The 15,496-nt window shown below is 42.3% G+C and overlaps 1 protein-coding gene across 3 annotated transcripts in view; it reads right to left on the minus strand.

The window, feature by feature from the left end:
* STRN (striatin) overlaps nt 1-12,771 on the minus strand; it is a 53,928-nt gene extending 41,157 nt beyond the window's left edge. Inside the window, exons 1-2 of one of the 3 annotated variants that reach the window (XM_083604269.1) lie at nt 12,326-12,771; nt 492-595 (exon numbers count right to left, since the gene is read on the minus strand). In XM_083604269.1, coding sequence (XP_083460395.1) covers nt 492-595; nt 12,326-12,619 — 398 coding nt within the window. In that variant the 5' untranslated portion in view covers nt 12,620-12,771. The remainder of the gene's footprint in view (nt 1-491; nt 596-12,325) is intronic. The other 2 variants (XM_083604271.1, XM_083604270.1) reach the window with 2 other exon arrangements.
* Between the last annotated feature and the right edge of the window lie 2,725 nt (nt 12,772-15,496).

Here is a 15,496-nt window from a genome sequence, read left to right on the forward strand (position 1 = left end):
GTTGACTTTCCCATCTTGACTTAGCCTCTTCTCATTTTATTGTGGATTTTAGCACATCAAGATACTCGTAAATTACATTGTGGAAATTAAAATAACTGATTAATTCCTTACATACCATATCTATATTTTCTGCATCTTCAGACTGACTATTCAGTACTTTCTTTTCTTCTCTGTGCATTTAGTTTACCAGACATTTTTAAAATAACTTGACACATGGACTCTGCTCCCGTTCTCTCATCAGGAAAGAGTTTAAGTCAAGCCTCAAGGATGGGCAAAAATATTAATATCTATAAAGTTAAGTATGGCTGAGGTTTTTTGCAAAATTATATTTTCTGCTGAACAGTTTGGAAAAGCCTGCACTTCGCTACAGGCTGTTTTGTGGTGAAGGCATGAATAGAGACCGGAAGGTCAGTGTTGTTGCCTTTCCAAGACTGAGAAGCAGTTCCTATACTCATAGTTAACAATTCAGGGTTTAGAAAATTGGCACATACCTTTCTTGTTTAAGAGCATATTCCAGCATTTTTATTCTCCTCACTAGATCCTTCTTCAAATTCTCTTGACCTTTTCTTTCCCCTTGAAGAAAGGCAATTTGGGCCTGAAAGAGACAATACTTTACATTGCAGTTTTCAAAGGAAAAAACCAACTTGCTTCTCCACAGACATTCCAGGACAATTTTGCAATCTGAAAGTTAAGTCGTTCTTCAACGTGTTACATTGCAAAATAGAGGGTCTGCCCACTTGTAACCAAGCAAGTAGCAGTACCTCAAGCAGTGGCAATGCATACTCTTCCCACAGCAGACTTCACGTTCTCTAAGCCCTGCCACTTACCAAACTGACATGAATTTCCCTATATAAAGATTGCTGAGGAGGTGTGATGGCATTTGAAGCTTAAGTGGTAGGAATTAATATTTTACTATTTTTAAAAGGAAAGGAAAAGAAACAAAGATTTATTCCTCCCCCCCCCCCAATGTATTGGAAGGAAGATGAAATACTTAATACAAATCAAAGATGCACCATAGGAGACCTCTTTTCAGAGTAGGTTTATAGGAAAAGCCTTCACATGATGCAGTCACTATTCTAAGAAAAAGCAACTGAGTCCTAGCACACAGAAAGGTAAAAGGTGGTATTATAATGCCACATGGTCAATAGTTTAGGCTGTGTCCACACATTTCAAGCATATGACTTATGCCAAAGAATCCTGTAGCTTACCCCTCACAGATCTACAATTCCCTGCACCCTTTACAAATTACCTTCCCAGAATAATTTGGGAGAAACCATATGCTTTAAATGCGCTTCAGATGTATGGTGTGCCTGCGGCCGTAATCACCATACATGCAAACGCACCATGGACTAAACCTTAAGCGTTGGTAAGGTAGTTATTAGCATGGGAAGACATGGTTTAACTGCAACATGACAAGCAGCGCATCAGTGATAAGCAAGCTTCAAAGGCTTTCATAAACAGCTGTACAGTGAACTGTCTATCTCTGGCAATAATGAAGCAACCTGTAAACCTGGTAATAAACTTAAAAAAAATAAATAGAAGGAGGAAAAGCTGCAAACTACAATATAGTAGGCTGGCCTAACCATCAAGTGCCTGGTTGCGCACAAGATGCCTAAACCAAATCAGACTTTAGTATTTAGTACTGTATTTGGTATTTTAACAGAAGGAATGCAAACTGAAATGTACTAGGACTAACAGCCCCTTAAGGTTGTTTTGCAGCCACTCCCAAGGCTGCTCGCGACATTCCAGTTTATACACACACCCTAGAAACATTACCAACAGGTTTTGCAAAGACTTCTTGGCTATAAGGTCACCGTTCAGTCAGTTGCAGCAATTCCTAAAGGCCTGGAAGGGGGGAAGGGATGGAGCAGAGATACTGAATTGCTTTAGTCATTGCGTGCGCGGGGGGGGGGGGGGACAGGGGAGAGCATGCTTTCTACATTTGTTCCACTCCAACCTCATTCAATAATATCAAAGGTAAAATACACCTTAGAATCTCTCTCAGCTCAATATCGGGGGATGAGGGTGGGGAGAGAAGAATAACAGATACTAAGAATTTCAGAATTAAAACAAAGGTTTAAAGGGCAAAACAATCTAACAAAGTCTTGTTAAAATTTCAATTATTAAAGCACACATGTGTTTATGGCCCAAGCTTTAAGATCCAGCATTCCTTATACCGTCCATATAATCACAGGGTCATCTAGTCTAACCACTTGCAATGTAGGAATCACAACTAAAGCATCTCTGACAGATGGCCCTCCAACCTCTGCTTAAAAACCTCCATTGAATGAGAGTCTACTCCCTTCCAACTGAGTCAAACAGTTCTTACAGTCAGAGAAATCTTCCTAATGTTTACTTGGGCTCTCCATTCTCATAGTTTGAATAAACTGGTTCAGTCCTGCCCTCTGGAGCAGGAGAAAACAAGCCTGCTCCATCTTCCATGAGACAGCACTTCAGATATTTGAAGATGGCTATCATATCACCTCTCTATCTCCTCTTTTACAGGATAAACCTATCTAACTCCCTCAACTGTTCCTCATAAGGCTTGGTTTCCAGACCCAAGATCATCTTAGTCACCTTCCTTTGCACACATTCTAGCTTGCCAATTGTTGGTATCCAGCTGTCTCAAGAGACAGTGGAGTGTGCCTCTGGGGCCAAAGTCAAACCACTGGAGAATCACAGCACCTGCAGAGACCAGTAACCTATAACTGATGCCTCTCGTGTTGTTTTTGCTGTGTTAGCAGAACCAAAGTGACCTCCTCTGGAGCGTAAGCCTGTACATCATGTATGGAGGTCCTGGCTGCCCATATGATAAGACCTCCTTCTCAACCTCACTGATACAGTCCGAAGGAAAGCAGAGTAATACATTCTGCACCAGCCTGGCTGCAGGAGTTGCTGGAAGGAGATGTACAAGACACCATTCAACTGTTTTAGGGACTCGACTCTGGATTTTGTGAGGCTAAGCCTTTTCCTCTCCCAAAGATATCCCAGGGCTTAGGATCAGTGTTTTCCTTATCCTAGATTGGCTACCTTTCCAGGTTTACAATCTCCATCTGCCCCATGCTCGTCAATACCCTTCTTAAATTGTGGTGCCCAGAATTGGACACAGGACTCCTGGTGTGGTCTGACCAAGGCAGAATAGGGCAGTACTTTTACTACACTTCTGTTGACACTATACTTCCGTTGATGCAGCCTAAAATAGCATTAGCTTTTTTTGCTGCTGCACTCACTGTTGGCTCATGTTAAACTTGTGGCCTATCAGTTTTCAAAGCAAATCACTTTCATATGGGGATACTCAGAAAGAAAAACTAAGATCTATCACTGTGTTTCCAATCTTCACCACCACGTACCATGCTGCTGGTTCTGTAAACACAGGGTTGGACTGAACTGTTGCTGCACATCGTGCTCTTCCCATCCTTTCTAACTTAAAGAGTTGTTGGCCCAGTTAGGACAGACATGCACCTGCAGATGTGATAGCAATAATAGCTGCAGACTTGAGTGCACAGATCAAGGCTCCCAACAACTTTGTACTTCCAAAGTAATTTTGGAAAATAAACAACACTGCACAAAATTTGAAAATGAAGCTCTCTCTGAATCAATAGCAAGGAATTTGCCTGAAACATGTTACTGATGAAGTGGCGTGAAGGCGAACTTAAATATTGATTGCCACTGTTTCTCTGGGGCCCAGGAGCCACTTGGGACACACAGAACCTAATCCCACATTTAGTTCCTTTAAGGCCTGAGTTGTGGGAATGAAATCTTGCAGCTATTCAGTCAGAATCTTCAACCACAAAAAGAAAGATTAGATGAGACACAAACAAGAATCATCCCTTTGTTTCAATGAAACTACTAAAAGTATGGCTTAGTTGGATATCACCCTAAATCTCTTTTTTTAAAAAAAGAGCTTTCACTTTATGTCTTGAAAACTTGTTGCACAATCTGAGCTGGTAAGACTAATAAATTTCTGAGGCTTTCGCCATCTTTTGCTGCACTCAATCTTTTTTCCAAATCGGATTCCATATTTAGCCAAATGCATACAGGCACGTGTGCACGTATACATACACACATATGCACATACTATGCATTTAATTGTGCTCTAGACATTTAATCATTTCTGCAATAAAGTTAGGGGGGGAGAGAATCACATGACTGGAGTGCTATCAATGCTGTTTGCCAGCAGTGTGTTTATTATATATAGCCTGAAGGACTGTGGTATTATTAGAACAGGCAATGATTACAAAAACAAAACAGAAGACAGAATAAATTGCGATCTAAAGAGTTGATGCAAAAGCTTCAAATACATTTGCATTTTAAGTCAAGACAGAAGATTTCGAATGATGTGGAGCACACTTTATTGACAGCTTTGGCTTGGGTCAGGTAGTTGTGTGTGTTTTTTCAAAGTGTCACATTGGAAAGGGGGAAAGTGCATTAAATTGCTCAGGTTATAGCATCTTTCCCATTCTGCATCTGTACTCGAATAGTTCTAAAGATGTTTTATCACTTACTGTCTCCCACCCTGTGCTCATTTGGGAGGAAGGGTGGGATATAAATTTAATAAATAAAATCAAATAAACAAAACATCAATAGCAAGTATATGCCAGAGCAGCATTAAATCACAAACTGATACAAGCCCCATTTTCAGTTGTGCTTAAAAACTGGTGGGTCTAGATAGGGGCATGCACCTCCATCAGACAGAAACCCCAATGTGAGCTAGCAATAAGAACAGGGACGCAGATTTGGAACTACCCTGGTGGATACATGTGTGGAAGGCTTATTCAAAATGCAGTTTTCCCATGATGATCTCTTGGATCAACCAATGATCCTCCCACCTATCTAAGAGTGTAGTTTGCTATCTTTTGCAGAGCATTCAGAGCCCCTCAGACTAAAAGGGCTGTGATCAATGAAGTGTTCAGGTTTAAATCTCCAGTTTTTATTGTATTCAATTCTAGTAGTCCTTTTCGTATGTTTTTGCATACGAAATGCAGCTTTTGCAGAGCACCTGCGCAAGGCATTTATATTGTTTGAAGGTTTATCTGAAAAGCAATTAACAGTCTGGGTTAGATCCAGAGTTCTCATGAGCAGGGACATTATGCTGCCACAGGCGGAATAGGAAATAGCACCTCAACCCCACATCAAGGTGCAAGGTTGGCCAACTGATTTTGGCACCCGAGACAGAAAATTTCATTAAGTGCCTCTCCCTCAGAGTACATACACAATAAAAATTAACCAGGTAACTAACCACTTCCTGCCCATTCATGACAGCCAAAATCAGCTGCCTGAGGTAGCCATGCTCATGGGACACTTTCAATGAAGGAAAGGGAAGGCACTTGTTACTGATTCCTCCTTTCCCCTACAGTGCTGCTCAGAAGGATTGTGTGACCCTCTAGAAAAGGATGGGATACACGGCTGGGGGAATCAATACCTCCTCGCTTCATCCATTGGGAGCCTCTGCTGGATCTCCAATCCTTCCACAAATGGAAGAAGCCGTTCCATTAGTGGAGGGACAAGTCTGAATATGGGTCAGTACAAAATAATTCAATAACAGAAAGGATTACTACTTGACTGACCCTAATATGCATATTATGAGAAACAAAGATGATATGGCAATTTGAGTTTTCAGTATATGTGCTGCTGTACAAAACACACACACAAAAATCTGCTTCATTTTTTTACAGCACAGGAAAGCATTAACCCAAATCTATCTTTGATAAATGTGTGCTGGTTTCCTACACCCACAGAGTTTATAAAAGAATTCATAAAAGGCTATTTTTTCTCATGTTTTTAAAATAATAAAAAAACTAAAGAAAGTCAAAGGTTGTAATTACGGTATCAGTTTCTAGGTACCTTAAGTGCCTCTCAGTGTCGGCCTGCCCATTGAAGGAAGTCAACTTTGAATGGATTTCTCATATATGCCTGCTGATTGAGGTGTGGCAGGTAGTAATCAGACAGAAGGCTTTTTGAGTGATGGCAACTTGCTGGTGAAATTCTGCTGTCTTTTTTTGCCAGGTGGAAGAAATCTTTTTTAAAAAACATATTTATCCCTGGAAAATGGCAGTGCTTTTCCCTGGTGCTTTTAATATTTGTTGTGATACTGTGTTGTTTTGTATTTTATATGGATGATTTACCTTTTTTTTGTAAGCTACTCTGCAAAAGAGTGGGGGATAAATGTATTAAGTAAATAAACAGGGCAATACCGTTTGCATGAGCTGTCTTCTGTTCTGCTTTCTAAAGAGGAAGTAACCCTTTGCTTGATTGTGTACAAGAGAACACTGTTAGTAGGCTCTACTCCGGTAATAAATACACCATTCCAACATAGGGCCATAAACTTCTGCCAAAAATTCATTTTCTCGTCACCGAAGCAAAAGCAGCCAAGAAGATTTTTTTGAAGACATAAATTACCATTCACTTGTGACCAAAGACTGCTTAAACCAAGCAGTGTTCTCAAAAACCATTGCTATTATGAGAATTTCCCAGTCCCACAAACAGCGGGACAAACAGTACATCTGCATTTATAGTACCATCTGCCTGTAATCTACAGAGCGCTATTTCTAGAGGAGGAAAATTAACTTTTAGATGTCACCTTTCCAATCTGATGTACTTTCCCAAGGAGAAAATAAAATAAAATCTGCACAATTAGCAGTTGCTCCAGCAGAACCTTTCAAGATGCTATCTCCAGTGTTGACTGTTACTTTATTCCATTTCATTCTTGAATCATTAGCAGGTAGAGAAATTCTATGCAGTGCTCAGAAAGCAGGCCCACTTCAGTAGAACTTAATCCTAAATAAATGTGCATAGAATTGCATTTAGTCTCAGAGAATGCTTCAACTTCAAAAGAATATCACTGTATGATGATGGCAGTAAATCAACCACAGCAATCCTGAAAGCTACTTCTGGTAATTTAGAAAATCCTGTGGGACTTGGGATCTCCCAGAAATAAGAAGATCTCCAAGTCATCTGCCTCAAGTTTTAAAACTGATCATATGGCATGGGGATTTGCCATTCCCCAGAAAATAGGAGTCTGTAGTCCAGCAAAATGTGCCAAACAAGGTATGAGATTCCTGGATTATAGCCAATTAATATTGAAAGCACTCCATTAAGTCTCATTTGCTCATGTAGAATAATTGTGAAAGAGAAACACAGCATAAGCTGAAATATAACATGTGAGATTTCTCTATTTGCATTAGGGGAAGGGATGTAGTTCAGTGGTAGGTACAGTATCTGCCCCCAGGATATCCAGGTAGGTCTGGGAGAGAACCCTGCCTCAAATCCCGGAGAGCTGATGCTAGTCAGTATAGGCAATACTGAACTAGATGGACCAAATGGTCTAACTCAGTAGGCAGTTTCCTATATTCCTACGTGCACATGATACAAAGAACACAAACATGGATGCACATGTCAGTCAAACCCTATTGTCACTGCCTGAAATGACACTACTCACCTGCGTAGACAGTAATATTTAATTTTACACTGAACTAGATTATCCTGAATCTAGAATGTCAGAGTTTAGAATACCAGAGAAGTGGCAGCTAGTCACATAACTATTCCACAAATTGCAAGTCACTTATTCTTCACGGATGAGAAACATAATTTAACCTGATTTTTCACTTCTTAGTTCAATAGGAACATTTGATTTTTTTCTATTTCTACTTGCACACTTTCAATCATAGGAAGGCAACTAAAAATACTAAGCTTACAACAGACAGACTAGGACTCTTAATTCTGCTACGGTTATAGTACCTTGTAGGGTTTTGGGCTATGAAATTTTAACGAACACAATAACCCCATAAGAGAGTACACTTTGCGCTATTGTCACTACTTATCTGTCTTGGTAATGTCTCAACACAATCGTACCCGTGGCTTTTCTGAAAGCAAATCCTATTGTGTACAATGGGGCTTACTCCTTGGTAAATGTATAAAGGACTGCACCTTTACAGCAAGCTTAACCAGTAGCACTGAGCAAACATGGAGATACATTCCTCCACTTTTCAATGCTTAAATAATCAGGATCACAATATGGGACAGAAAGTGCGGAGGGCATGCTCATCAAATTTGCAGATGACACCAAACTGGGAGGGGTAGCCAATGCCACAGAAGACAAAATTGGGATTCAAGATGACCATAACAGATTGGAGAACTGGGCCGAAACTAGCAAAATGAATTTCAATAGGGACAAATGTAAGGTTCTACACTGAGGCAGGAAGAACCAGCTGCATGAATATAAGATGGGGGACACCTGGCTTGCCAGTAGTACATGTGAAAAGAATCTAGGGATTTTAGTAGACCACAAGCTTAACATTAGTTAATAGTGTGATGCATCAGCAAAAAAAACTAATGTTATTCTAGGTTGCATCAACAAATCTATAGTGTCCTGATCGAGAGAAATAACTTTCCTGCTTTATTCTGCCTTGGTCAGACTACGCATGGTAGTACTGCGTTCGGTTCTGGGTGTCATAATTTTAAAAGGATATTGACAAGCTAGAATGTGTGCAGAGGAGGGTGACCAGCATGATCAAAACCAAGCTTTATGTGTGAAATCTGCTATGATTAAATGGGCTCAAGATGTTGGACATAACATTATGTTGGCTGACTGGGAACAGTTATGGACCACAGGTATGAAGTTCACGGCATGTAATGCCTTAAGAGAGAATATTATGAAAATGATATACAGGTGGTACATGACACCAGTCAAGCTTGCAAAAATCTATCATTTGCCCGATAATAAATGTTGGAAATGTAAAGAGACTGAAGGCACATTTTTTCACCTTTGGTGGACGTGCCCAAAGATTAAGGCTTTCTGGGAGATGATTTATAATGAAATGAAAAAGGTATTTAAATATACCTTCCTGAAGAAACCAGAGGCCTTTCTCCTGGGCATGGTTGGCCAATTGGTGCCAAAGAAGGATAGAACTTTTTTAATGTATGCAACAACAGCAGCAAGAATACTTATAGCGAAGTATTGGAAGACACAAGAGCTACCCACCCGGGAAGAATGGCAGATGAAAGTGATGGACTATATGGAACTGGCGGAAATGACTGGCAGAATCCGAGACCAGGGAGAAGAGTCAGTAGAAGAAGATTGGAAGAAATTTAAAGACTATCTACAGAAACATTGTAAAATTAAGGAATGTTAAAAGGATGTTGGAATGAAGTAATGTGGTTTTTGCAGTAATGTTATATAGGGTTAAGGAAGAATGGATTGTTAACAGGTCAGAATGTAAAGTTACAATATATTAAGATAAATTATTAAGATAAATACAAGAATGGAAAGGACTTGCTGAAACAATCAATTTAACTAGAATACAAAAAAGGGAGGTGTGAGGAGGTCAAGGAAATAAGTAAATGAAAGATAAGTTATGGAAAGATGGATTTCTTTTTAACTGTTTTTACTTTTTCTGTATTTTGTATTTTTTGTTTTTTGTTTTTCCTTATTTTTGTAACTTTTTTGAAACTTTAATAAATATTATTTTTTTTAAAAAAAAACCAAGCTTTATGTGGAACAGTTGAGGGAACTGAGTATGCTTAGCCTGGTAAAGACAAGACAAGAGAAGAAATTATAGCTATCTTCAAATATCTAAAGGGCTGCCACACGGAGGATGGAACAAGCTTGTTTTCTCCTACTCCAGAGGCTAGGAAGCAATGGATTTGAGTTAATGACCCTTGGGGTCCCTTCCAACTCTACAATTCTATGATTATATGAAAAACATCTAATAGATAAACAAACACTTAAACCAATCAGCAGCACAAACAAAATATAGCAAATGATGGAGAGAGAGAAAGGGTTTATAACCTTATCCTCTGCATACACAAATGCTAGCTAGCAACTACCTATACTAGCATTTATCTGCCCTGCTGTGTCAGATGAAAAGTACATCCTGTTCTCACAGTGGCCAACTATATACCTAGAAGAAGTCTGCAAGCAGGACGGGACAGGACTCCAAGTGTGGCTGTATCATAGCTTTGAAAATGGCATTATGACATGGGCAGTTTTATTTTCAATTCCTTTCTTAATTCTCTCTAGCACAGAATTTAGCAAGGTGTCTTTCCTGGCCAGTCACATGTAAGCATATATGTGAAGTTGCAATGTTTTGCCCCAATGTGCCTTATACTTGCTTACATGATTCACATTTGCCATTTCAATGCAAATCTGTTATTGATCCTTGATTGTTTTTCCAACCATCTCTGTGGCAAACTACCATCCGCTGTATAGCTAATGAGCATCTCAGAACTCATGCTATCTATGGATGATAGTGAAGTGCACATTTTTTTGCTTCAAATGACACAACAGCCTCTCATGTGGAATAATAGCAGAGGCTATTCTACAATATTAGATAACCATGAACCGCTCAATCAGCCTTTGCTCAACCTGAAAAAGGAGAAACAGCAGAGATAAGTGCCTTTACCAGGGACTTTATGCAGCCTATGACAAGTTCAGGCTCGAAGATTTACAGGCAGCTCCTGTTTTGGACGCAACCAATACGTGCGTGATCATGCACAAGTGCACATATCCCGAACCCAGAAGTAACCCAGAAACGTCATAACGACATCACTGAAATATCACTAAAAGGGAGGAACTGGGGGTGGGGGGGGCCTTTATGCAGGCTTTTCCAATGGGTTTCCGATTTATAATTTCATGCAAGCACGCAATGACCCGGAATGAAATCCCTGCATAAATGGGGAGTTGCCTGTACTACCAAGTCCAAGTTATGTTGGTAGCTTCTTGCACAATCTGGAATGCAGAAGGAATCTTCATCCTGTTGCACTTGTACATTTAAGGTTTTTAAGAACCCACTAAAAATTGAAATACCTAGTAAAGGCCACAGTAATTGAACCACCTGCTGAGCAAAACTCCCACTGTAGCTAGCATGTCTACTACAGAGCACGCTGTTTGGAGATCTTAAAGCCTTCTATCATAAGGTTGGGGTACACAATATCCCAAGATGTAAGAACATGCAGCAAACTCCACACCTTGCAGGTTTTGTCTAATTTTGCACATGTATGCCCATACTGACAGAACATGCATGTGTATATCCTTCCATTCCACTTTCTTTACCAACTAGCCTGACATAAGATTTTTCACACATGGTACAAACACATCAAAGAAGTGCTTCTGAAATGCTTGAGAATCATAAACCTGGCTACAGCTCCTTACAATAGGGAGCCCTGTTTCCACCATCCAAAGAAACTAAATGCCGCATCAGAAAAAACCCTTACTGACCTCACACTTTCCCCACAATAAACCAACTGCCAAATTTGCATCCCATTCAGCCAACATATTGTGGGGCTTTGGTGCAACCTTTTTTGCCAGAGAGCTCAAATTGGTATCAGTAACTGATGTACCCTTTTCTCATTTAATCCCTACAACACCCCTGTGAGGTAGGTTAGGCAGAGAAGCAGCGACTGGCCCAAAGTCACCCGGTGAGCTTCATGGCCATGTGGGAATTTGAACCCAGGTCCTAGTGCGACACTCTAACCACTACACCACTACTGGCCTCCATGAAAGATGGGTGAGTGGGCACAGAGAAATAGGGAGGAGGCCCTTGCCATTTGAATGAAATTGCCTTCAGCGGGTGAGGATATTAATATCTAAAATAGAGTGACTGTTGTAAGTGTTTCTCAGACAATGTATGTGATGTGCTTTGAAAAATGTTCACACATACTGAGTCAACGTTCCAAAACAAAGCTGTTTTACGTGCGGGACACATCAATTCTATATTGGTTAAAGATAACTAACAGACATCACACAAATCTCTAATAATTTCCTTCTCAAAAGGGTAGTACTTGGGAGAGCAACTACCAGATCACATCCTCTCTCCTTTCCTATTCCCATGTGGAGCAAGGAGGCACATACACAACGCATGTTCTGCTGGGACCAAAACCATAATATTATCATGGCACCAAGCACCTGTACATCCTGTAGGCAAGCCTGCCCCAAGCTAACAGTTGTCAAAGGAAGCTCTCCTGTTAGCCTCTTCCCGCCTAGCACTAACCAGGGCTTTGTTTCTTCAGAAGAAAGACCCCGCCAGCTTAGACAAGCTAGAAAACCTCCCCGCAACCCCCAGGTTGCGAGTGCGCGCTGACAATAATCACTCAAGGCAAAGGCGCTCTGCCTATGCTCAGAGGCACACTCCTCTTCCACAGTTCCGAGGCTAAACCGATGGGGAAGCACGGAGAAGAGAGAGATGGGGGGAGGGAGGGAGGAGAGAAGAACAGCAGACAGGTCCGGGCGGGGAAGGGGAAGGAAGAGACGCGCGTGTGGAGATGTTTGCATAGAAGAGGCAGCGGCCCGGACGAGGCGAAAGGCGAAGGGAAAGCGGCCGGACGGTACCTGCAGCTCCGCCCGCTCCGCCTCCCACTCGGCTCTCTCGGCCTCAAAGCGGCCCCACTCGTGCTGCAGGAAGTGCAGGATGCCCGGGACGCTGTACTGAGCCCGCGCCGCAGAGGCCGGAGCCGGGACCGCCGAGGAGCCTCCGGCCGCCGCCGCTACGGCTGCAGCCGCCGCCGCCGCCGCCTCCCCCGGCTCCAGCCCTTGCCCGGCCCCGCCCGGAGGCGGCGGCAGCAGCAGCGCGTTGTTGTTGTTGTTGTTGCTGAAGAAGACCCCGGGCCCCGCCTGCTCGTCCATGGCCGGAGCCGTCGCCGCGGCCCGAGGCCGCCACGCAGTCCCCACCGCCGGGCAGCCCCTGGAGCCGCCGCCGCTGACGACGACGCCGACGACGCCCGCGCCCCGCTAGTCAGGCAGCCGCGTCTCAGTGGAAGCAGCAACAAACTGGGCGCGTCCTGCCCTCCGTCAGACGCCTGACAGCCGCCCCCGCCGGCTGCTACGGCGCCCGGCTAGGGACACGGCAGAGGGAGGGAAACGAGCGTTGAGAGGGCGGGCCCGGGGCATGCTGGGAAATGGAGTTCGTTTTGTTTCCTGTCCGGTTTCTGGAATCGAGAGCGAGGCTCCGAAGGCTATTCTATGCAAGTCGCTAGTCGCAAATGGATTCTGTAACTGCCCTTCCGCACCGTTTTCTCTGCTCAGGATTAAATGGCTGTAAACAGGAGAGAGTTGACTGTGCATCGTTCGTGGTCAGGAAGAAAGGAAGATATGCTGGCGAAAGCCCCGTCCCAAAATATCACTTAAAAGCTCTGAAGTTTCCTTGAGGACTGAACATGCTACTTCTGAATAGTCTACGGTCGGGTGCACTGGGATTTTAGATATTTAAAATGCAAACATCTGTTAAAAGGGGGGGGGGGCTACACGTGCACTAGCATCTTACAAAAGTAATTATGCAGACGCTTGTATTTGATCCCTGTTTACACAACCTATCGATACTCTAGGAGCCTCTTTGAAGCTAAAATCAGGGCTTGTCCTATTAGGCAAAAAAGAGGCGACTGCTACAAGCGATGTTTGGAGCCGGCGTGGTGTTGATGGGAGCAGAGGCAAAGGACACGAGGTTTCCCCTTTCCAGTACAGAATCTGATCAAACTGGGAATTGACTCATTCTGCACCACTGGCAATAGCGGAAACAGCGTCCTCCACTGCCGGTGAAGGACTGGCCACTTAGCTGCGCGCACACCTCTGTACTTCATAAGCTCGCCCCTGGTCCCAGCACTTGACTTCCTGAGGCAGCTGCTTCTGCTTCTGTCCAATGGAGACATTGTTTGATTATTGATTCCTCTCTTCCCCTAGATAAACAGAAGACATTTAGTGCCAAGTCTATAAATGACGCCTATGCTTTGTTGTGTTTACAGCCACCTTTCCTCTAAGCTCAAGGTGGCCTTCATGATTCTCCTCCTCGGCTCTTCCTCATTTTCTCCTCAGAAAACAACCCTGTGAGGTGAGTTAAGCTAAGACTGGGCCAAGGTCACCCAATGAACTTCCTGACTGAGTAGGGTTTTGCGTTTTGGTCTCCTAGTCCAACACTCTAACCACTAAACCACAGCCTGACAAGGATAACCCTTCACAATGCAGCCCAATCCAGACGCTTTACTGAAAACCTTCACTAGTTATTTGTTCATTTCTTTGACTAAGAGAAGGTCTGGAGAACTAATCCTATGCAGAATTTCACATTCTTCTTTGATTAGATCAGCCACCCTTCAGGTTATGGGTTAGTTCTTCATAGAACAGCTGTGAGATATTCTTATGGTATTTTTATTTCTTTTGTTCCTCTATATTGATTTCCTGGATTCGTCTCCTCCTCCACAGTACTGAGCTCCTCCTGCAGTACTGAGCTCAAAGCAGTTTCAAAGCATCTAATATTTGTTTGTGTAATTTAAACCTTGTTTTCAAGAAATACTACATTTAAAAAAAACTTGGTTGTATTCATAACAGCTATTCTGGTTTGCTTATCCTTTGTGTACTACCAGATATGAAGACATTTTAAAAGTGTGCAAACTACATTTTAACTCCTTCTGCACTCCAGTGCAACTATTCAGAGTTCAGGATTCAAATTCCTGAAACAGCCAGGCTTGCTTCTCGATGTGATAGTGGCCTTCTAGCTAACATTGTTAAGGTAACAAAGATGTGGCTCTGTGCCTTTCTTTTAGCAGTGCCTTTTTTTCAGCAGAGACTACTGCTCTGGAGCTCAGCTGAGGAAAAAGAAGAGACTTCCAGGGAGTAATTGGTTAGACACCCGCATTCGTTTGCCTCCATATTTTAAAATTTGATCCTTCACCATTTATATTGGGCATATTTGAGTTGAAATAGACTTCCCGCTGGATTGGACCACAGAGGTTTTGGGTCAGGAATATCTAACTCTAGAATCTAGAGACTAAGTTTAAAGATGACCATGCAACACTATTCCTGAAGATCCCAACAAGTTGCATATTATGGTGCAATCATTGTTAAACTGACCTGATTTTTGTGCCAACAAAGACACAGCTTAAGTCAGCCTCTCCTAGTCATCCAGTCCCACTTTATAGGGTGGTTTTACTGAGATAAGTGGAAAACTGGTATTACTAGACTAAAAATAAACAAAAAACTACAGCCTAAAAGTTTAAAACAAAATTAACTTCAAAGAGTTGCAATTATTACGTAATGATCACTTATTAAGAAAATATATGTTTACTGTCACAGTTGGTTTGCTTAAGTACTGCAGTATGTGTTTTGCTGTCACAATTAGAGCTCTGACAAGCAGAGATTTTCAAGTAGGATGGGGTGTTCATAAGCCTCAAGCCCTGCCCCCCCCATCCTACTTGAAGGAAGCTTGGTTAGGAAGCTTGCAGAGTTGGAATAATGTCTCATAATCAGAAGGAACAGACCAAAGCTATACACCAGAGATGGTGAAGGGCAGCGGATTACGCCTACCGCTGTCATGAACCAGTCTCCTTCCAATAAACTATTTTGGTATCAGGAGTTGCTCTGACAACCATATCCAGTCTTCTGTCTCCTACATGCATTCTTTGTGTAGTTTGGATGCAATTCTATGCATATAAAAAAAAACCCTGCCAGCTGGCTTTTATACAAGCGCTGTTTGCATCCATCTCTTATCTTCATTGTGGGTCATAATAGTTCACA

Source organism: Podarcis filfolensis (assembly GCF_964270895.1).
Source record: "Podarcis filfolensis genome assembly, chromosome: 3".
Taxonomy (NCBI): domain Eukaryota; kingdom Metazoa; phylum Chordata; class Lepidosauria; order Squamata; family Lacertidae; genus Podarcis; species Podarcis filfolensis.